Source organism: Pezoporus wallicus, unplaced genomic scaffold, assembly GCF_028554395.1.
Source record: "Pezoporus wallicus isolate ANWC-B61680 ecotype Strahan unplaced genomic scaffold, APGP_CSIRO_Pwel_v1 contig_3058, whole genome shotgun sequence".
In the NCBI taxonomy this organism is placed as follows: Eukaryota; Metazoa; Chordata; class Aves; order Psittaciformes; family Psittacidae; genus Pezoporus; species Pezoporus wallicus.
Window position 1 is genome coordinate 2,583,923 of NW_026641153.1, and position 24,335 is coordinate 2,608,257.

General features: G+C 37.7%; 1 protein-coding gene across 10 annotated transcripts in view; it reads right to left on the reverse strand.

The window, feature by feature from the left end:
• The window catches only part of CACNA2D1 (calcium voltage-gated channel auxiliary subunit alpha2delta 1), a 381,260-nt gene that overhangs the window by 285,054 nt on the left and 71,871 nt on the right, over positions 1–24,335 (reverse strand). For all 10 annotated transcript variants that reach the window (XM_057422543.1, XM_057422540.1, XM_057422539.1 and 7 more), the window contains exon 3: positions 20,736–20,852. In XM_057422543.1, coding sequence (XP_057278526.1) covers positions 20,736–20,852 — 117 coding nt within the window. The remainder of the gene's footprint in view (positions 1–20,735; positions 20,853–24,335) is intronic.

Below are 24,335 nucleotides of genomic sequence, written 5' to 3' on the forward strand. Positions count from 1 at the left end.
TTCCAGAATATGGCCACAAAGCAACCCCCAGGGTCTGAGGTGCAAATCAATCAGTGTATAGCAGTGCAACCTTCTCCCATTTCCTTCATCTCTGCCGTAGATAGCTGGTCTACGGCATATTGACAGAGCTTGATTTGCGGTTAGCTAAGTTCCTATCGTACAGGCAGATCCAGACAGAATTCACTTATTTTCTTCCTTTCTTAAACATGATGTAGTTGTTGCTGTGGCTGCCCCTTGGATGTTTTCATCCTTTCCAATTCAAACAGCTGAATCCCTGCTGAACACTCCCTGCTTGTGTTTGCGTGTTCATTTCTGTTGTCTGGTTGCTGCCTTTTCAGACCAAAACATCTGTTCAATATGTTTCCCTGCACTGCCCACAGAGTGAAACAAGTCAACATTGGAGAGGGATTGAAAATCAAAATCCTCAGCAGGGGCTAACCCTGCCTCTGAAATGATAACACATACCACAGGTAGTACCAGTGATTTACAATACATCCAATGGCTCCATGCCCTTAATTAAAATGCAATTGCAATATTTCCAATATAGGAATAAATTCTCCATGCTTTGGGACCAGAACTGCTTACTCAGAAGCAGCTTGGATTGGATTTCAAAGTTTTATGATTCTGAAGATAAACATCTGGTGATACATACACAAGTGTAAGAAGTGCTTGGATGCCATCCTCCAACTGAAAATGGGGGCATTAGGAGCCTAATTTTCTTCTATGTTCTAAAAATCCCATTCTGTAATGTCTTGCACATCTAAGTATATATATATATATATATATATATATATATATATATATATATACATCCCAGTAAATGGCTTTTGGCCCTTCTTTTCAGCCTCTACAGGTGAACACTCTTTTACATGAAGATCCCCTGAAAATGATACTCAGGGGATTGCAGAATAAAATCCTATCCTGTGAAATCAGCTTCCCCATTCTTCATCATTTTTCAACACTTTGGCAGCTTAAAGGGAAGATGTTTCCTAAATTCACCTCAGATGGTTGCTTTCCTATAAATAAATACATAAAAACTCTCGGGAAGTCCAAAGATCTCATCATAAAAGCATCTTGAGCTAGACTTACACATAAATAGCACATTCAAGTTGAGCCAACAACAGATCCATTGCAATTGGCACCATCTATGCTAGTTAACAAGAAAGGACATAGATGAATGCCTCCTTAGGTTCTGCCAGTGACAAAATTGACATCCAATGGACACAATTCTACAGTTTTGATTTTCAATTGATAGTGAAAAGTCTAATTCTGGAAAACCTCTTGTGCCTAGGGAAGTTACACAGATATAAATGATACCCACTGCCTACCAAGATGCTAATGAAAACTAATGCTGTACTTTCCAGGTCATACTGAAGCCTCCTATTTCTATATGTTCCAGTTTTAAATGCTTATCAGTTTGGAAAACCTGTCAAATACACAAAAGAATTATTAGTTATTCTTGAACATCGGGGCTTGAGCTTTTCAAAGAGAATAAGGGCATGAAAGTGGTGCAGAAAAGGTTGCAAGCATTAAACAAGTAACAATCCCCAAGGTAGATAAGCAACGCAGACCTAAATTGTAAAGAAATTTTAAAGGATCATATGTTCTTCTCTGCTGCAGAAGGGGAAATAGCACTGAAGGTACTGAGAGTGAAATGAATCCTCCACTCTACTCTGGTAGTGACTATTTTTCCAGAGGAAGCCTACAGCCCTAGCTTAGAATAGGCACCTTTCTCTTATAAAGCTTAATTTAAGCAAAATAAATGACACACCATGGGCTTTTTTTCATTTTGTACTCCAGCATTTAAGAGATAGTACCATCAAAGTGATCTCAAAGATAGCTCAGTGGGAATGCTGTAAAAATTAACCTGTTGCTGGGATATCTTGTGTCAGGGATTTTTATACCTTCTTGGATGCAGCTCTAAAATGTATTGCAGAGGCAATATATATCTGACACCAAGTTCACTTAGACTCCATGACACAGCAATAGTTCAGAGGGAACACAAGTACTGCCACAGTTGGCGTATCAGTCTTCATTTAGAAAACCTGTGAAAAAGCATCTGTAATCTTTCTCAGGTTACCTGAGTCTCCTACCTTTAGTATGCTGTGAGCTGCTGTGAAATACTTCCTCACAGCACTGCTGTTGGGGCTTAGAAAGCAGCTACAGACAATTTCTAAGCAATTGCCAAGCCCTTTGTTATGGATTTTATTTGCTGATCACAAATGTTTCCCAGTGGCTTTTACTGTAGTGCTCATTTTTAGTGGCCATTACAACTGCAGATTGGAAAAATATCAGAGTCTAGACTTCTATTCCAATATTACAAAGAGTAAATATTGCAACAGTTCTGACTGCAGATCAAAAAAAGTTTAACTTCAGTACTTTTTACACTTTGTATTTCTATGCCTACCTTTTTTAGACAGCGGTATTTTCCTTTGCATTAAGTGACTCACAAAGTTAGCTACATTATTATTAAAGTTTTCAATTCATAACATAGGAGGCTTTCCTAGATGCAGAAACCATTCTAATACATGGCGATATAAAATATCGCTCCATGCAAACACCCTCCTTCCAACAACCAAATGAAAACTTGGTTACATCAACATTTATCACCTTCCCCATTCACTTGGCTGATCGTTGCTCAAACACATCAAAAAGATATCAGAAACCTTTTCTGAGATTCGATGCAATTTGAAAAGATAGGATTTTATTCTGATGTGGTAAGAGAGCTTCTAATTATGCAGCTATTTCTTAGCATTCATTTAATTCTATATAATGGAATTCTTTAGTTTCCAAGCTGACAAATGGTTGTCAGTGAAGAAACAATTAGCAGTATGTTTGTGTAGACATGCTGATATCAGACAGTATAGAAACAAATGTAAAATAGTCTTTTCTAGGCATTGAAACCACTGTGAAAAATACATTCTGTTGAAACCACACAGTAGTAGTAGCATTGGAGTAAGAACAATGCCCAAGTTGCTGCACAAGGGTAACTTGACACACAGATCTCGATGGCACTGCAGGAAGAAAAGCTCCCCTGCTGAACAGAACACAGCTCACAGCTAAATAATAAATCAGAGCATGTAGTCAAGCATCCTGCAAAAGCACATCTTGTTCCCACATCTCTGCCACTTCATGCCCTTCCTACCAATTCTAATCCATGGCCAATAGCTGACACAGCTGTGGTTGCAGCTGAGACCACAATGAAGATATCTTAACAGAAGTATTTTGTTTAAACAGCATAACCAAAAATTTACTGATAATTAGTGAGACTATCCAGAGTATAATGAAATACTAAGAAAAAATAAGAGGGAAAAAAAAATAAGAGGGAAAAAAAAACACACTCACATACACAAATATATATAGATATCTATCTATATATGTGTGTGTGTATACTCAACTCTGAGCCACTAGCTCAGTTTAGGTCCAGACAATCTGACAAGACTGAAGCAGCACTAGTTCTATCCCATATAAACTCTAACATCACTGTAGAAAGCCTGACTGCAGCAAGGACAATGTGTTGTACCCCTACTCCACCCTTATCCTGAGAGTGGAATTTTGCAATAATGGGAGAGGCAATTTGGAATAGCACTAACTCAGAATTTAGCACTAATAGTTATATACAAAACATTCCCACCTGCTTTCAAGATCACTGCACTGGAAAATACCAAATGCTTAACACTAAGACCAACATGAAATGTGCAGTAGCTTAACCTAAATTTCCTACCTGTAGCTAAACAAGGTGAATATACACAAAGTACTCTTTGGAGGAGATACACAAGTTGCAGGCAGACATACACAGTTAGAAATATTGTGCCCATTTCACCTCAGTGGAAGTTCGAAGTCTAGGATGAATCAGATGATGTATTGTTTCTCTGTTCCACTTGAATATAATTCTATTAATTCTTTAATATTGTTTATTATTATATTCACTATTACAATATTTTACATATTTTTAATTTCAAGTCATACAATGGACTTGATTCAATCAAAAATATGTCATTAAACTATTACATGCTTAATATTAAATCCATGCTTAATTCTGCACAAAATCAGGAACAAGCCTGAAGCTATAAGCTTTGCCTACAATACAGCAATGACTATCTATGCAAATACGCATCTTATGTGAATCTACTGCATACACAGAAAGCCCTTTTACGAAATATTAGAAAACTTAAAAGCGTAACATGATTCACTGGAAGGTTAAAACCATGAAATCAGAAAGTTAAAGCACCTTATAGCAGAACCTATGCTCCGTTCTCTCAACTACAATTGCATATGCCTATAGTTATGCTACCTCACAGTTTGTAACGTTAATTTTTTTCCTCATTTTCATCCTCTGTAGTCACCTCTTTAGCATATTCTTGGTAAATGCAAAGATGAGTAGCAAGCACTGGATTTACAAAATTATAATCTGAAAATAAGATGTATATTGAAGATTAGGAGTTGAGGTTGTAATACACAGGGCACAGAGAAAATAATACAAAGAAAAATCTGAAGGCATGGAACACAATAAGTGAGGGTAAAATTACACCATGGGATGTCTACTTGTGGAGAAAGAAAAATAGAAATATATTCTTAATGAAAACATTTTCAGATTATAGCCATAAATTTGAAGCTACTGCAATGTATTTTCATTACACACACACATTTATACATAATGTTTTAGACATTTTAGTACACATAAGAAGACAGGACCACATTTAAATATGCTACCATCTTTTTACAGGGAGTTGAAGCCCATGAAATGTGTCATGAGATGAAATACTCTCCGTAGAGTTGCAAAATGCCATGGACTAGTTCTTTGACTTCCATTCCCCTCCACTGCTCATTAAAGGAATGTCCTTAAGGCACTCTTCAGTTATTACTTCTCCTGGCATATAGCTATTGCAATGTATAACATTTGAGGGAAAAAAGCTAAAAAGAGGATAGCTGGGGGGGGCAGGAGGGATGGCCTCCTCAGATGAAACAACGTGAAGTCTGGCATGTCATTAATGCTGTGGAAGAGAACACGGTTTGGAAACATTGAGGAAGTGCCTGGTGGGACTGCGAGGTTTACACACGTCAGGATCTTCTGTGTCACTAAAGGTTGATTCTGTTTGAAACCTACCTGGAACTACTCATCCCTAGGATTTTGACTCAATCTGCTTTTATCACCTTGGGAACAGGTAAACATGCTCTTCTGGCATTTACTGTTCATTCATATTCATTTTTTTAAAGACCTGGTTAAACATAAGCACATCCTGACAACTCCAGAATACATGTAAACCCTTGAAAAAAAAGTACAATACAGAGAGGGAAAAAACAAGAAGAAAACCCAGAGCAAACATCAAGGGGATTGCTCACCGCCTGCTCAGCAACAGGAGCGTTGCAGCTGCCCACCCCTGCACTATCTGCCCAAACACATCCAGCAAAAACAAAATCACTGCTCCACTCTGCTCTGACTCAGACAAGGTACTTAGGGAATAGCCACTGAATACAGCAGCAGAGGCTGTCTGTTTAATACCTTACACTGGGCTGAGCATCAGTGAGTCACTGCTGCTGTAACACAAACCAACTTGGAGACAACATAAAAAGCAAAGGAGAAGAAACTCAGCTATAGCCAGCATGCAAACAAAAAACTGAAACTGAGGGATTTTGTAAGGCTGTTCTGTACAAGAGGGCAAGAACTAAAGCATCTTTGTGACCTTTTGGGTTTTTTTCAAAGTGTTCCCTGCTAGGTTCTTGGTGGCAGGGATTAAAAACCCTTCTTAATCAAGGTGCAACATGCTGAGATCTGTAACAGGTCATACCACAGAAACATTTGAGGAAATATTCTTGAAACATAACCACCAATGAGTTTCAAGGTCTTTAGCAACATACAGAGAAATACATATTTTCCTTAGTAATGTCAGAGCTAGATGTAATCAAGATGCTAATGAGGGAAAAGTCCCATCCTCACGTGGCCCACTGAATACTGTGCTGACCATGTTACTCTAGGACGGAACCCACCTCCATTCATTCTTGTTGCCTGCCCTAAATCCACCACCACAAAGGAACATTTCCCCCTGTAGTAATTCAATAGGGTGCAACTCAAAAACATTCCTGTCTTTGGTCTGGACACAATTACAGGATTCATGGAGTCAGGAGAGTGCATTACAGACCCAGGTTCACGAAAAAGTACAAACTTTGTTGTTCTGTTTTCTTCTATTTAAAAGGGAAAAAGAAATCTTTTTTTTTTTTTGTTTTACTTCATCACTTAAACACCACATGAAAAGTAGCAATATATGAACAATTAGATTTTCCATAATTATACCTGTCATATTTGCATAGAACAAAATTTATTGCCTCAGGGAAGTTTTAATTACAATCAAGTTGTGGGTGATTGAAGTTTTAATAAGAAATAGTGAACTGAAAATACATTAAACCCCCAAACAATTCTATATAAAAAAGCCAATCTTTGTCCCAGAGTGTCTTGAACCTTAAGACTGACAGAACTTCTCTTGCTATTAAAAGATGAAAAACTTGAAATAGCTTCATGATGTCACTGTTAACTAAACATAGGGAAGGTGTTAAGAGCTCACACAATGCAGTTCTTTCAGTTTGCAAGGAATGAGTACAAAAAAACCAAACTAAACCAAATAAAAAGCAAACAAACCAACCAGAACACCCCAAAGCCCACTAGGAATTCTGTTTTTGTTGTTTTTTTTGGGGGGAGGCACAGTCCAGTAAACTACTGTTATACAAAAAATGTATTTTTTCATAGCTAAACTAAATATCACCACACTCTGAATGTGTTATATTCTGTACTCCTCTATAACAGTGGCTTCTAAACAATTTGTTTTTGTGGACCACTTCCAAATCCATATTGATGGGTTTTAACTATTTTGAAAGTTAATATTAAATAAAAGCGCATTTCTCTGGCAGTCACAATTCAATGCAAATTGTTGAAACATATTTGTGGATTCATCCCCTCCCTTGGGAGCTGGTGCTCTACACCTTAACTGCTTTTGTTTGACAAATATCACGTCCATCAACCTGGAAGAACAAACCAACTGGTTTTGTCTCTGGAAAATATTAGCAGAATTCTGTAAATAAAGCCTGGATGGTACCAAGAATATAATTTATGAAGGCCAAAAATGAAATAGTATCTTTTAAAAAGTAAAAATTAAGAGCCTAGGACAAGACTAAGGAGAATGTAGAAAAAAAAACACACTAATTAGAAAAAACTTTATTCACTAACTTTGATGGCATCAAAGATTCAGAGAAACAGAGCAAAGGCTTCCCCTATGGCTGACTTTTGGGCATTAGCAGAAGTGCAAGAGCATCTACTTATGCTCTAAATACTCATCCACAGTCCTTAATTCAGAGGTGCAGTGCCTAGCACACATTCTAACTGCCATACATTTTTGAGATGTCTTGCAATATAAAGAAGATTATGATGATGTTTAAATTGAGACAAATACAATGGGAAAAGAGTTTATTCTCATCTAGCTAAATACTATAAAAACTCAAATGAAAGCCCTTCTGTATCATCCTCCCTCCTGGTTCTGTGAATCCTTTGTTCCTCACACAATGGCTCAGCACTGATATGATGGAGGAATAGCCAAGGAAGAATTAGTGTATTTCTGTTCAGTCTAGCTTGTAATTAAGTGATCAGAACACTCTTTTGGAGGGTGGGAGATAAACACAAACTTTCTTTGAAGATAAATTTGATCTCAAATCCCTAATTTCCTAGACAGCCGAGTTGCAGAATCTTCTTCCAAACATATTAGAAATGAAAACTTACAAAAAAACCCTAAATCAAACACACAAAAAGAAGAAAAACCTCAACCACAGCATCTCTGTAGCACGGTCCTAAGTAGAAGATTTCAGTCTGATCCTGAAGAACTTAAGGTGTCATCTTGCAACATTTACCCAAATGGCTTCAGTTGCACCTGTGTAAGACATCCTGGTCTTAGCACATACATATCTGTCTTCCAGCTGTGCTTGTCTCATGTCTGTATGCCACAGGTGCAGTATGGACCCAGGTGACTCCGTGTTTCTGATTCCACCAGGACACTCAAGTCCTGGTGTTAAAATCAGGCATACTTGGGAGACTTCAGTGTTTGGAGCTAGGTCATCAAAAATCCCCTTCCCTCTGAACACCAGGAACAAACATGTAAACATATTTGTAGACAGACCACTGAGGACCACTTCCACCTCCACGTGAGTTCATAAATCAAATTCAAACACATAACAAATGTGAGCCCTTTAGGACTTTATTTGAAGAGCATCAATTTCTATCTGCTAAGCAGCTATATAAAAGGGAATGAAAAATGTTCCTGGACTGACCTTGGACTTTGAAGAAACCATATCTTCATCACATAGACACATCATAAAATGTGTCATCCCCTTGTTTCTTGAAGCTTTCCCATCAAAGAGAATCTTTTTATTCAAGCAAAAGGATTAACATAAAAGCATGTGAAGTACCTTAGCCTCTACTGATTAATAGAGCTTTTTTGAAGGTGAAGCTTACATTTGTTTATCAGCAATTTTACAGCTGGATCACAGAAATTTAGAAATTGCAATTTAGACCTTCAGGAAACAGCACAAAGCATTTTATCCCACTGCTTTCCTTCAGCATATCCTGCTTTCTAAAATTTTCCACAGAGACTTATGGCACAAGGAAATTGCTGGGCTCCTGGGGAATTTTGCCTTTTGTACTAACAAGTACATCAAAATCAGTGTTGCAAAGAAAGCTGACAGGAGCTCTCTTAAGGCATGTTTTAATACGGAAATTCCACTGGAAAGCCCAAAAGATGTGATAAAGGTGGCAGGTGGACACCTTAAACTGGTAAGGGAGAAAAACTTATGAAAGAAAACTGCCAGGTGAACACAACACCTGAATCTGCTTCATACATTCATGAAGACAGAAATTCAGTATTTCTTCTTAACTAGCTCTGCAGCAAGCTGTTTCCAGGGACTCAAACCCTGCTGATCCTATTCCTTTAAAGCTTACTTGGAAGAATCCCAGATTTACCTGTGTTCTTTCCCAAGGGTCCCAATTAGCTGCATGCCTGAAATACTGGCTCAAACTGAGCTACCAAAATGCTGGAGGAAAAACTCAACTATTCCAGGAAACAATTTGTTACACGACTGAACCCATACTGTTATCCAGTGCTACAGTGCATCTAAGGATACTGCAGCTATATAACAAGCATTATGGCCATGCAGTAGATGGCTACCTTTACAGAATTCTTTCCAGAAACGGAAAAAAAATTAGGAAGACTGACTGAAATAAAAGACCGTTCAACTACTCATTGCTGAATTTTATCAAATTACATGACCAGCAACCAACCCAAATGTAGGGTTTTGTCTTTTACTTGATCATAGAACACGACTTTAAAAGGGGTTTAAAATCAGATTGTGATGTCTATTCTGCAATTCAATAGGTCCTTATTGCAGCAAGAGTTCTACTGAAGCTGAAAGTTAGTCTGATGCGTGTATGTATTTCATCAGTCAAAACTGGCATCTTTAAATTTAATCTTCTTCTGGCTCCACAGTAACAATTATTGCCTTTAGCTTAATCTTACTGAAAATGTGAACGAAAAAACGGTAGAACAAATGCATGGAAAAAATGAACAGTTTCACTGTAGCAAAGTATTTTAATTTCTCATTAGGGAAGAAAAGATTTAACTACATTTATCTTCCAATGTAAAACATTCACCAAAAGTAATTAAAACCTTTTGGATTTTGATAACATTTATTTAATCTGAACTTATTTTATTTTTTTTATTTACTGTATTTTGTCTGGCTGCTAATGATTTACTGTTGATTTTTCTTGTTAAGAATTACTTATCTGAATACCTACCACCACAAACATAGTTGCAGCACCCGAGCACTCTGTCATGATCTTCTGATCTTAGGCCTGCCAAAGAATTATGTCTGAAGTCACAGAAGAGGGAAATCATGTGCTGAAAGATGCATGTTCTATCCTATCCTACCATATCCTACTCCATCCTACCATATCCTACCCTATCCTATCCCCAGTCATGTTCTAAAAGAGGACATGGAACATGATGCAGGCACCCAAGACATGGTAGTTCCCTCATAAAATCTCTGCCCTGCCCCAAATACTCTATTTCCAGCATCACACACCAATTATGAGAGTGAACATTGCATAAGCACAAAGCAGTGAAATGGTAAGCCTGGAGACCCAAAAGTCCTTGACAATTAGGAACGGTTCTATATTATTATCTATCTTTCACTGCACTTGTGCTTTAATTCTGCCTTCTAAAACGCAAATTGAACTAAATTGCAATTCAAATGCTTTGAGAACTTATTAAAACTCTAAAATTCTTACAGGAAATGTAATTCAAAAGAACTGTCATCATCAGATGTTTTATCATTAGAAATAGGACCAGGAATTTAGAGATTTCATAGCATTTATAGAAAATAGTGACTGTGTCTTGGACACAGGCAGCCTAAAAAGTATTTATAAGGTGAAAAGGGTGATCAATTTAAGATGAGTTACTGTGATGCTGTAGCAACACAGTCTAATTTGAACTTTGAATATGGGGAATGCAGAAAAAGAGAAACAAAGGGTACAAAGCATTCCACTAAGACAAATACTGGTATCATGCATACAACCAGGTATCAATGCTCTTAAAAAAAAGGTACTGAAAGACAAAATAAGATGCTTGAAAGAGTTCCAAAATCAATATACAGCTACTATATAACAGTTTGTGTATAACTTGTGTGTGCGAGTTTGGACCACTGAGATCACGACTTACATTTGGTTCTTCTCAGTAATATTTAATAGAACTTTCAGAAAACAAGTGAAGTTTTCATTTCACAGAGAATTTAAAAGTTTTAAAATACAGTTTTGTTGTGGTTGAAAAAGTGAACTTAGGAACTGAAGGAAAGGTCAGGAGTCTTGGGAGGACTGGCCAAACAGCAGTAGAGTATAGAAGCCAACACTGGCAATCCTCAAAAACTCCTATATTTTTCTTCAGTCTGTTTAGACAGGCAAACCTCCATTAAAGAAATAAATTGGAGCAAATTCAACTCCTAGGACAAAATATTATTATTTTTAAAAAGTTGTATTTTTTGTCACTGAAAGACCATTCTTCTACAAAATATCTGACTAGCCACAGTGGAAAAGACTCTTAAAGCAGTAAATTCATCAATGTGCTTCTTGGGCAGACAATCTGAAGTCACCAGGCCAAGAAATAAGTAAGAAAATAGTTCTCTTTGCCTATCAGGCAGAAACAGATAGAAAAATATCTGCAGGAGAAGAAGCTGCCTGAGGGTAAGCCTCAGCTAAGAAGGGTAGCAAAGCTCTGGAGACAAAAACTGGGATAAATCCAAGAAAAGCAAAAACAGCAGTTTGGGTTGCATTGTTTTCTTTTTAAATCTGAGCTTCTGAAGCTGAAAAGAAAGTAACTTTATAACCAAAAGGAACCAAAAGTGTTATCTAGAACAAGATTTCACTTTTCACAGCTGGTACATCACTCCCGCCCGTCCAGCTTAGGGTAATGCTTTAATGAGGCTTTGCACCTGAAGAACATAATTCACAAAGGAGATTTCAGTATCCATAAACCCAGACAAAGAAACTTGCTTGTAACAAACACATGAAGAAATCCCCCAGAGAGCTTAAAAAACAACAACACAACCTCTGGGAAATTAGCCATGGTGGTTTATTTCGTAAGGGATTTTGCTCAAGTGAATATATACAGGGGACTGAATGGGAAAGAACTGCTGCAGCTATCACTGCTCCTTATTTTTCTCCATATCAAATGGGAATGCAAGAAAGCTATCAGTGACAATCTACCGTGTAAGGAGATAAAATAGTTAAATTCTGAAGCTGATCATCCAATAACATTATTTGCCACAAGCTCTTTTTAGTTTTCATCATCCCAGGCACTAACTGCATCCAGAGCTCTAACTGCAATAGGCTGTGCTAGCAGGACAGAGATTCAGCAGGTGTCTCTCTAAGCTAGAGTACTAAATGCTGTTTCAGCACTACATACAGTTCAGGTCCACAAAAATCAAAATGATGACACATGGATCCTGTAAGGATATGGTAATTGGGAAGGATGAACCTCTCTTTATCAGTCAACACTAATACAACATCTGCAGAAGGCAAATCAAGGAAACTGTGAAAACATGGAAACAGGCAATATTTGTAAGAGCTTTCATTGCAAGCACTCTGATTTATTTTTCATACTTCTATGATGCCTTGCAAGGTATGTGAGTTATGTGACTCCATCCTCTGATGCATAATGTTGCATCTATACAACCTGGCTTTCAGTTAATAAAATAAGACTCTAGGAAAGACAAATAAAACCAGATTCAAACCTCTGAAATGGACAGTTGACAAATGTTTGTTTTCACAAGTGTCACATCTTGCTAGCTGTCATTCCAAAACACACTTGCTTCAGCAGCTACAACTGACTTTAAAAATAAGCTACATTTGCATCTGGAAATTTAAGGAAAGTTCATACCGGCTAATAGGCTCAGTATTATAGTCTAAAAAAAGCATATCTAAAACTAGTGCTAGTGTGCAAATTTCCAGTGAAGGTAGTTTTAAAAGCAGTGCGTTATCAATCTTAAACTCACCTGCAAAGTTCCTGCCATATCCAAAGTAGCTATTTCTGCTATTTGGACCAGCTCTAGTCATGGACTGAAATCTAAATCTAACGCTGCTGAAAGTAGCTGACGGTGTCTATTCCAAATACTCACAGAAAGCATCCAGTAATAAAATCTAGGAATTTTCCACCTCGGTGAGTTACTCAGTATGTGGAGAATTGATGGGGATATAAAAAGTAAACATCTAAATAGCCCCAGTGCCCTAAGTCTGTAAAATTCTACCAAATAAATAACGGGAAAGACATAAAGAACCAATGTTATGTAAAACGTAAGGTATTCATGATCTTAGAGTCCTTATACAGAGAAAGGTTCATTTTATTTGTAATTTTTCTAAAACACCAATATTTTTTCTAGTACCATATTGGCACAACTAAAGCTGTTTGGTTTGTGATGTTGGTACACACTTTGTGTGATCTTTTCATTAAATATCTTTTCCTACAGCTGAAAAGCCATCTCCAGTTTTAAGTGAAAAGTTAAAATAAAAGAATAAAATATGTTGAAATGTTAAAGAGAAGAAGCAACCACAGCCTAACAATTCCAAGGGTAAAAGTAACAGAGTGAAAAATAAAACATAAAACCTGTGTACATGGTACAGAAACATCCACAGACAAAATTTCAGTTCAGCTATTTGATCAGTAATTTACTCAAGCTAATTTGCTCTTCCCCATCCTTGTAGACTTCTTAGAAACCAGACCTGAAATTATTTTGGTGAACAACCTGGCACAGAAAGTCCACTGGTAGGAAAGAGAGGAAGGGAAAGACATTTTATCTTGATCAACCTTCTGACACCACCACAACTCAGTATTAAAATGAGACCTCTCCCTTTCTCTCTCTATGAGATATCACAGGTGTGCATAAGAAAGTAATAGGAAACATCAGGTGACTCCATCAACTCAAGCCCTAGGTCATCAGTGGCTTCTAATGACAAAATCACAGAGTTTACTCTGTCATCATTAAAATAACAAGGAAAGTCAGAGTCACAGATCACCCGCAACTTAAAGAGGATCTAAATTACAGCTCTGGAGAATGGCCTAATTTTCAGACAAGGACTTTGGCTCTCACAGACTGAGAATGAGAGTAAATGGATTTAACATATTTGAAGGGATGATAATGAAGGTGGAGGGCAACTGTTACTATGTGACTGGTGAAAGCAAGGACAGGCAGCCAAGGAAGAATACAGGGATATTGTCCAGGAAGTTAGGGACCACGTTAGGAAAGCTAAGGCCCAGTTAGAATTAAACTTGGCTAGGGATGTGAAATATAACAGAAAGGGATTCTATAGTTATATAGCAAATAAAAGACAGACTAGGGACAAAGTAGGCCCCCTCCGGAAGCTATCAGGAGAACTGGCTACCCTGGATTCAGAGAAGGCTGAGGTTCTGAATGACTTCTTTGCCTCAGTCTTCAATGGCAAAGGCTCTGACTGCACCACCCAAGTCTTGGAAGGCAGATGCAGACACTGTGAGAATGAAGACCTTGGGCCCACTGTAAGAGAGGATCTGGTTCGAGATCATCTTGAGAACCTGAATGTGCCCAAGTCTATGGAACTTGATGAAATCCATCCCCGGGTCCTGAAGGAGCTGGTGAATGAAGTTGCTAAGCCACTGTCCATCATATTTGAAAAATCATGGCAGTCAGGTGATATTCCCGATGACTGGAAAAAGGGAAATATAACCCCCATTTTCAAGAAGGGGAAAATGGATGACCCTGGGAACTACAGACCAGTCAGTCTCACCTCTGTGCCTGGCAAAATCTTGGAGCAGATTCTCCTGGATGGCATGCTAAGGCACATGAAGAAAAACAAGGTGCTTGGTGACAGCCAGCATGGCTTCACTAAGGGGAAATCCTGCCTGACCAATTTGGTGGCCTTCTATGATGGGGCCACATAACTGATGGACAGGGGTAGAGCAGTTGATGTCATCTACCTGGACTTGGTACAAAGCATTCAACACTGTCCCACACGACATCCTTGTCTCTAAATTGGAAGGACATCAATTTGATGGATGGACCACTCAGTGGATAAAGAACTGGCTGGATGGCCGCAAACAAAGAGTTGTGGTCAATGGCTCAATGTCCAGCTGGAGACCAGTAATGAGTGGTGTCCCTCAGGGATTGGTGTTGGGACTAGTTTTGTTCAACATCTTTGTCGCTGACATGGACAGTGGGATTCAAGGCCAAGTTGGACATAGCCTTGGGTGACATGTCTTAGTGTGAGGTGTCCCTGACCACGGCAGGGGGGGTTGGAACTATTCTATGATTCTATGACTTTTGCACAGATTATAGTGTGGATTGGAGGACTTTAGCCCTATGATCAGAGGAGTTAAATGGGAAGAAAAAGAACTGAGTTGCACGTACTTCTCCCTGGTCAGATGTTTTGTGTACTTTGTTTTTAGATTAGAAGATAACTGGAAAAATACATACTTCCAGTCTACACACTGGAAGATAGTTTAGATGCAATTTCAACACACCTGTGCAAGTGTATCTGGATCTAGATGCTTATCCATATGTATACACAGATATTTTCAGCTCTCAGACCTGGCCAAAGTCCTCACAGAGTGATTAGCTCTAAGTTTTACAGTACCATACTAGTATAGGCAATTTTCGATTAGCAGACCAGAAGGTGGGTGTCCCAGATTTTATTTGAGGATGTTCGGTTACTTTTAGGCATTCAAACAAAATTCAAGCTGGAGTTCTGGATCCCTTCCAAAAAACAAGAGTATGAAGCACACTTACAAAAGTTATTTTAGTTTTGTAGGTCTTTCAGGCTGCAGAAAAGTTCCCAACCCTATTTAAAGTTTACAGCATCTCAGGCCAGGAGTCTCAAAATACATTATATCACATGTTCATTTAATCTTCCTAGTTATATTGTGAGACACTGAAGGCGAGCAGGGAAATACTAAGAGATCTGGACACACTTGCACAGCTGTGTTGAAACTGCATCTAAACCAGCAGATAAACATTCTAAGCTCCACAGTCACAGACACAGTTGTGCGTATTGGACATTACCCAACAGCACGTAGAGGGAACCTGTCTCCTAGCACACAATCTGTGCCTCAGTTTCCATGGAAACTCAGTTTCCTCAGTTTTCAGAAGAAACCAAGGCATAAAGACTGGACTGAAGATACGATGCCTTTTGCTGGGAAGGCTGAAGAAATCAAGACAATAAAGTGCAAATCCATATGGAACTCATCTTTGTCTATATGCAGCCCAAGAAGACAAGGTTATTGACTAGTACCTTCCATTGAAAGACCTTTAGAGTTTAATAGATAAAAGAGAAAACAAATGATCCCACAGCAAAATAAAGCAATATTAAGCAGGAATTTGTCAGTGTAGATATGAATGCCTCTCATTCTCTAGTGAAATGTAATTTAGTAGACTTTGCTTTACACAAATGATTATTCTGTTGCATTAGAATATGGGCAGTAATGGAAGAAGTGTTTATTAATAAATGTACTGTGAGCATACACCATAGTGTTGACAAGAAGATACTGAAACTGAGGCTTTCCAGAAAGAGTTATTTCACAGTGGAAAAGAAGATTTGCAGAGGAATATGTATACATCTTAATTTCGAATATAAGGACAAGTAGGATTCATCTCAAAGTACTACACAAACATGTTGCCAACAGTTAAGTAAGTTACAAATGCAGAAAGGAATCTTATCTGAGCAAGAAATACGATGTTTTAATCCTGTTTCCAAAATTTTCTGCTGGATGTGTTTGCAAAGACTGTTAGTAGGTGTTTATTCATCATTTTTTTCTCTTAATTTTAATTCTCTGTTACCTAAGAGATCCACACCTGCTTACTCTCTTCAATTCAAATATACCAGCAGTAATTAGCAAGAAGTTAAAACTGCAGATTTTCCTGCCGTAGAAGATTCAGGATTTTCCCCTATACTTAATGAATAATGGGCTGCTCAGATGGGTAGAGGAAAGCCAAGGGCTGCACCCCCAAGATCACGCAAGAGTGAAGCTGCACCTTAGATTTGGTGGGCAGCACTGGATTGAATATTACTTTCAGATGTCATATTTCATTTACCTCACAACACAGTGCATGAACAGAAAACAAAATCCCAGAAGAGCACTTTGTAAAGCACAGAATTTTTAAAATATGCCTTTCTAAAAACAGAATTCACAATTTTAAATTTTATAGTGTGGCAACAAAAATTATGATCTGTGCAAAACTTAACCTTAATATTTTACATGCGTAATAAAATATGAGTCCATCTCACATATTAATATGTTTAAAAGGATTTATTTTTATATAGTCAGTGAGAAAATATTTTAACTCCTCAAACCATATTTTATAAATATATTGGAAGGTTAGGTACTCTATTTAGTATTTCTAATGATACTCATGAAATAATATTAGTAACCCCCAGATACAAGTATTCTTGTCTTTTGTATAAAGAAAAGTATGTGTGGGTTAATTCTTTAGTTTCCCTCTGAACTGAAAGATTATGATCTATTAGCATGATCTACATAACCCCAGAAAACTATTGCACTGATGAATGGGATAGGGATTTTAAAATAGAGGGTTAACTCTAGTGAAAATGAACAATTTAGCTGCAAGACTGCTTAATGGGCTAGGCATACTATTTGTTGGTATCCTTGGAAAGATTGTGTACATGAAAAATATCCAAGAATCTTTGTGAGTTTTGCCTGTAGTTATTGCAAGATATATTTTCAATGAAATCTCCACCCGTTTTCCATTAACACACTTGGAAATGCAGGTTGCAATGGTAGCACAGCTAGTATGTGCCCTACCTTTTAACAAGATAGATACACAGAGACAGAGTATTAACTTGCTTATAATACCATAGAATCATAGAATATCTCAAGTTGGAAGGGGCCCATAAGGATCATCAAATCAAAGGACAACATGCATACCATATGCATATGGAAATTCCATAATATCAAAATAGTGTGTGTTCCGTAGGGTTAGGCCAGGCAGATAGGTAATGCTAAACAACAGTAAACCACTAAAGAAATGTTTACTATTTGACCAATAGGCTGTACTGCAAGATAGTCTTTGACATCCTTAACTATAAGGCTGTTGCCTGTCTTCCTCCTTACTACTCATAGCACTCTCTTCCTCCATTATGCTTTGTTGGAAAATTCTCCTTTTTTTTTTTTGTCCTAATTTTTTCTCCTCTTGCTAACATTTTCAAGTAATAGCTATCTAGGAAAGTTCAGATTATGCCTTTCCCTTTTCTCCTTCCCCAGGCAGGTACCTATTTCAACCACCTTTTTTAAGATTCTCCCAAACATAAATTCATACACATGACAAAAATAAAAACACTTTTTTCTTTAGAGCAAGATAAGTCATCTTTGTCCAGATTTTTGCTATAATCTTTTCTCATATAAACTAGAAATGAAACCACAACACTTTTCCATGTTTCCATTAATTATTTTTACCTTTAAGTCACAGCTAGAGAGTTTTATAGCACAAAGTTGCCTGAAAACACAAATAATCTGGAATGCAAGAGTTATTTCTCTTTCAAAGGTGCTCTTGCAGCTCAAGGGAAAACAGCTTATTATTACAAAAGTCATCACTAATATTTGCTTACCATAACCTTGCCCAAAGATTGTTTGTGAAGCAAGCCTACAGAAAATCATGGCATGCCTTGGGTATGCTAGTCTCTGAACAATGACACTGTTGATGCCATTCACAGGCACCTTCCTCGTGGCATCACTGGAGGATGTATCATCCTCTTGCATCATATTCTTTTCAGGATTCAGGTTTTAATTAACACTTTGAGTCATATTAGCCCCAACAGTAAAATCCTTTGTGTAATCATTAGTAGCAGTTCCATTCAACTCCACTCCTAATTTCAAAGAAAATGTGACCTAGCAGATTTAAGAAGACTTAAACTTTAGATAAATAATTCAGCTTCACTACATAAAATTTACAAAATGCCAGCATAAGGATAGTCCTTAAAAAACAGAAGAAAGAGAAATACATATGGAAGGTGAAGAAATTCTTCTAGAAGAAAGTAACAGTTCAGATGCAGGACATAATAAGTGAATGTCTACTGTGTATAAAAATAATCCAGAGGAAGGTTTAAAATCAGAAGTCACTGAAAGCTCTGATATAAATCCAGGATAACTACAAATAGAAAAGCCAGTATAAATATCTGAGCCATTAGGAGCAACTGGACTTATGGAACATCCTTCCTCTAACTGAATCTTCTTTTACACCAGGGAACTGAATCGTATTACTGTTCTCAAGAAGAGACTGTGGGCTTTCCTGAAGTGAGGCAGGGACTCTTCTTCCACACTGACAGAAAAACTGTTCTGGAATCTCTTCTAAAGCATAAGATAATTTTCTTGCAGTTTTAAGATCAAACCACCACAGGCACACACAAAACCCTTACATTAATTTTGAGTCACAAGAAAGTATAAAGTTTGGCTGTGGTAATTTAAAAACATCACACTTAAATGGCTTGATGTGAAAATAGTGGAAAAACTGGTACATTCACAAAGCTCTGCAAATGACTTATAATATTTTGCAATAATAATACCAAGTCCACAGAGTGCTACAAAAACAGATGCCCATTGCATTAAAACAGGAAAACAAACAAAAAAGCATATCTATTTTGCACTTGAGTGAAGCACAGAAGCTTTGGCCCAGATAACCCTGATGTACACTGCATGTTAGGGAAGCTATGGGAACTAAAAAAGTGAACTCCTCTTAAGAATAGTAAGGCAGAAAAATGGGTACATCCTGTGGTACCTATTCAGGGATAACAGACAAAACAAAATCCCATTGCCTACACGAAGGCTAGTCCTGAAGACAGCTTGCAAGCAGCAGTTTCACTCTCAGACTATTTCTTCAGCTGCATAAAACTGTACTGGTAAGAAGACTGCTTGGGTGGGACTCATCTCCAACTTTATACATCTACAATATAGACATTTACATTGAGGCTCCTCTGAAAGACGAAGCAAGAAGTAAGTACTTCTGGGCTGGAGTTCATCCCATTTTAAAGTCTTATTCAGAGCTTGTCAGGTCAATCCTGACTGAGAAGTGCCTGTTTCATTCCACTGAACAAAAAAGGAGCTTAGGACTACCAGCTGAGTAGACGTCTACAGTTAGGTGAATTAATCCCTCTTTCTTCTCTCTTTAACTTTAAAAGACACGTCCAAACTCATCTGCAAGTCTATGTGGATATGTAATTGCTCAGAAAATCCCAGTTTGATGTCCCATCCTTTAAACCTATGTCTAGTAGTTCTAGTCTGTAAAAAGCATGTTTATGAATTCATCCAGATGCCCCCCATGCACATTTGTTCAGCATCTTTTGGAAAGCACTCTAAACTCTTATACGAGTCAGAGTGATGTGACTAGGAATCATAAAAGCAATTACCCAGGTTTGGTGTCTTACAGGATAGAAGAGAAAGGGACTGCTGGCAAAAGCACTTTTAAGAAATAGCTACTTCTTATTTAAAGCATGAAGAATTGTGAGATTACAATGCAGCACGGTCTTCGCACTAATAGTTCAAGATTAAATTTGCTGGTATGAAACATGATTGAAATACAGATTAAATTAGCAAATCAGAGATAGAATGGGTATGGAAATTAATCTGATTCACATATGATTACATTTGTTGAAGAAGAAGGATAACTTGCTGCCATCAGGAAAGACTGAATAAGACAGACCAAATATCAACAGATATAGTTAGTGTACATACACACTATATAGAATAGTACCAAAATGAACAATCATGACTTCAAAGATACCATTATTTTTACATCACATTTAAAAAAGCTCTACTTCTTGTTTCCTCAGCATCACTGCTGGCTGTAGAGTACAGTGATCTTCAAGTCATAAACATTAATGTGCATCACTTAGAGGAATATTTTCCAATCTATTTATAACTTGATTTGTTACTTGGACATGGTTCCTAATCTGCCATCAATATTATGAGCATCTGCCCTATGCCAATGAACTAATGAGTTCATTTTCTACCATGAAGTCACAAGCTATCTTTCTACATGTCATATCCTATACACATCAGGCTGACATTGCCCGTAAGTGTATAGGCAGCAAAAATAACAATAAACTCATGTTTCAATAATAAATAATGATTTTTTAAAATGCTAAATAGAAAATTCAGTCCATTAGTACTCACCACCAAGGCTTTAGATCTGTTACTCAGAAGCTTTTCAATGTCTCTGGCTGCAAGTTCCACGAGCTGACGAGGGTTGTTGGCTTCCACAGTATACAAATCTCTGTTTTTCAGATAAATCTGCAAGAAGAGGTAAAAATGGAAATAAATCAAAATGGCAACAGACATTCAAAATCAGCAAAGTGACTTGACAGGACAGGCATCATGATGTCATAGAATCATAGAACAGTTAGGGTTGGAAATGACCTTAAGATCATCAAGTTCCAACCCCCCTGCCATGGGCAGGGACACCTCACACTAAACCATGTCACCCAAGGCCTCATCCAACCTGGTCTTGAACACTGCCAGGGACGGAGTATTCACAACCTCCCTGGGAAACCTATTCCAGTGCCTCACCACCCTAACAGGAAAGAATTTCCTCCTTATATCCAATCTAAACTTCCCCTGTTTAAGTTTTAACCTGTTACCCCTTGTCCTATCACTACAGTCTCTAATGAAGAGTCCTTCCCCAGCATCCCTATAGGCCCCCTGAGATACTGGAAGGCTGCTATGCGGTCTCCATGTCCTCTGTTCTTACTACAGAGCTTCAGAAAGGTGCCTTGGATTAAAGAAATACTTCACCTTTTTGTCTGAGAGGTAAGAGGTACCACTAAAAATCATTTATTACATCTTCAAAACTGACTGTGTCTAGCAATGGATAGTTCAGCTGCTAAATGCTCAAGGATTCTGATTCCCATATCATGCTGAGAGAAGAGTAAAATGGAGATCCTTTGAAATGACTGAAGTTGAAATCAAATAGTTACTGCTGGATTGAATTCTTCCTTGAATGCTGAACAACAAAAAAAAAATTTTGAAGTGAATCACTTAAGTTATCCTAATGTAACGAGTTTGGTTCCTTATTTATTGTTTCATATGATAGTGAAGAAGAAGCAAAGGACAAAACCAAGAAAGGAGATAAAAAGGCAAAAGAATTAAAAAGGGGAAATAGGGAAGTCAAAGGAGGGGAAAAGATGGGGTGAAAGAAGGGGGAAAGAACTATAATCATGTTACTCCTCTATCATGAGTAAAGGTTATGTCTGGTAAGAGAAGATTAACTGTTTCCAAAGTGGAACACATATATAAAGGAGATAATCTGATTTGTTAAACAAAGCCACTACAATGAAATGCACTCAACCACAAGAGGTAAAGAAGAAAAAAGTAGTAAGAAACCCATTTGCCTATCACTAGAACTGGATAAAGCAAAAACACATTTTTGGGGGAGGGGGCAGGGAAAGAAAAAAACCTTATGGCTTGATAGGCAAATGGGGAAAACTAGCCGATGCAACCAACAGATGGCCTGAGTTTACTCAAGTACTTTGCCCCTTCGCAACGCTGCCTGATGGGGGCCATGCTATCTCCTGGGGAGTAATTCCAGGCACAAGCAGGAACGGGTCCAGCACTAATACACTGGCTGCCATCCAACACAAGACCAAAAAACTACAGACCAGACAGAGTCTACCAGCATTGCCAGGTTTCTTGGGTTAAAACTGTGGAGACCTTAAAGAAACTCACCAAAATGTGCTTCCAGTGCTTGTAGCTGATGGGTATTTATCACAGTCAAATTTCTGACAACTACAGTCATAGCTGCAAATTTTTATTGGGCACATCTCATATGCTGTCATCGGTTTTCAGCACTTTTGAATTTCACAACGATGATGCTGGGGTTTGGGTTTTTTTCCTTCAGAAGTACCATCTTTCCTTCCCATCAGTAACTGAGTAATTGGAATAAGCTTTACTTTTTTATATAGTAGCAATTACTTTTAAAAAATCAGTGCATCATGAGCAGAAAACCACTACTCAGGTTATAGTTTGGATATTTTTGAGGTGCTTTATTTTCAAAATTACTCCATAAAATGTTTATCTTCAGTATAATTTAGAGTATAATTTGGTATAAAGGACTGCAGTGACCAGAAAAACCTTACAGTCCTACAGGCAGGGCAAGAGTAAAAATCAGTTTTATAGATCCATGGTTTCTTGAATCAAGAATGGAAATTTCAGAGGAGCCTCAAAACTGACCAAACTCTCAGGTTCTCCCATCAAGAGCAAATATTCACCCTGATCACAGAAGGAACAGACACTGGAATGTGGGTGTTACAAGGTGTTTGTGTCTTATTCTTTGAAGAGAAGCGAGTACCAAATTCTTTAAACTTCATTTGTGACTGTGTAAAGTGCACCTGCATCAAAAGTTATTAGATTTATAGAAGAATGGTCACAAGATTTTGTAAATAGGTTAGAAGAATGTAAAATAACTTTCACAAAAGTTTTTAAATAGTAAGTTTATATTAAGTTTATGCTTTAAGAAGAATGGTTTTAATAAGAACTTTAAAGCACTCTTTTATTTCTGAAAATGTTTACTTTCCTTTGTTCAATGTTTTTTCTTGTTTCTTCATGCAGTTGCTTTTCAATTGCTACTCAATGGTGAAAGCATAAAATTTCAATATAAACCTGTTTCCTATGAAAGTTTTAACTAAGGAAAAAACATGTTAAAATTTGGAGGGAAAAAAATCCATTTCATTGTAATTAAATTGTTTAGTAATACACAAACATTAAGAAAGCCACAAGCTCAGAAAATATACAGTAAGGGCACAGTCAAGTATGTGCTCATGAAGGTTTGAAGTGATGGGTGATAGGGATGACTTGGAGATTGTGCTGACCAGCTACATAAGGACAAGTGCTGTAGATGCTTAGAAATGTTTAAGCACTTAGTTAAATATGACTTCTAACATGCTGTTACCTCACTGCCTCACCAGAAGTTAAGGTGATGGCACACTGCATCCATACAACTGTGATTTTCCACCCCACCAACCAGAAACCCAGTACAAATAATTTATTGGACTTAATGTTTCACTACAGAGCAGTTAGGAGTAAGCAATGCTGGTAAGGGACTGAGAAGCTGAACAGAAAGTTTGCACTTTCATCCTTATCTAACCCATTCTTATAGCAAACATATGAACCTATAAACCCCAATCTGAAAACACTCAATCTTTTCACACACCCCATTCCTATAAGGAAGTTATTCCCATACCTCCAAGCTTGAATGGTTTGAAAGCTGCAGACTACCAGAGCATGGCCTAGCAGGTGTATTTATGAGAAAAAAAAAAAACACATTTAGATTTTTTCTTCTCCAGCACAACTTATCAGAATAGTTCAAAAACCTGAATCATTCAACAAGGAGATCACCACTGCAAGAGACAGGAGTTCTATTAAAACTTAAGATCTTTCTAACAGGCACTGTGGGTCCTGCTGTGCACAAGATCCCATCTAGATTTGAGTTAGTGACTCTTGTTCTCCTCCTCCTTGCTTTACCCCATGGCAGGGCTCAGAGCACCTACCTCCCCTGCTTCCACTGCTGGTGACAGATTTATCCCACAAGCTCCTAAACAAAAGACATCAGAAATAATTCAGAATTTCAACACTTCTTTACATTCCTGGAGCGTGAGACCTGCCTCAACTACCAAGGAATAGCTTAAGAATTATTCACTATTTATTGAAGAGGTGTGTACATGATTTAGTTGTTGCCTGCTCCCCTTCCATTCAGCTGTAGCACTGCAGCATTTCAGCACA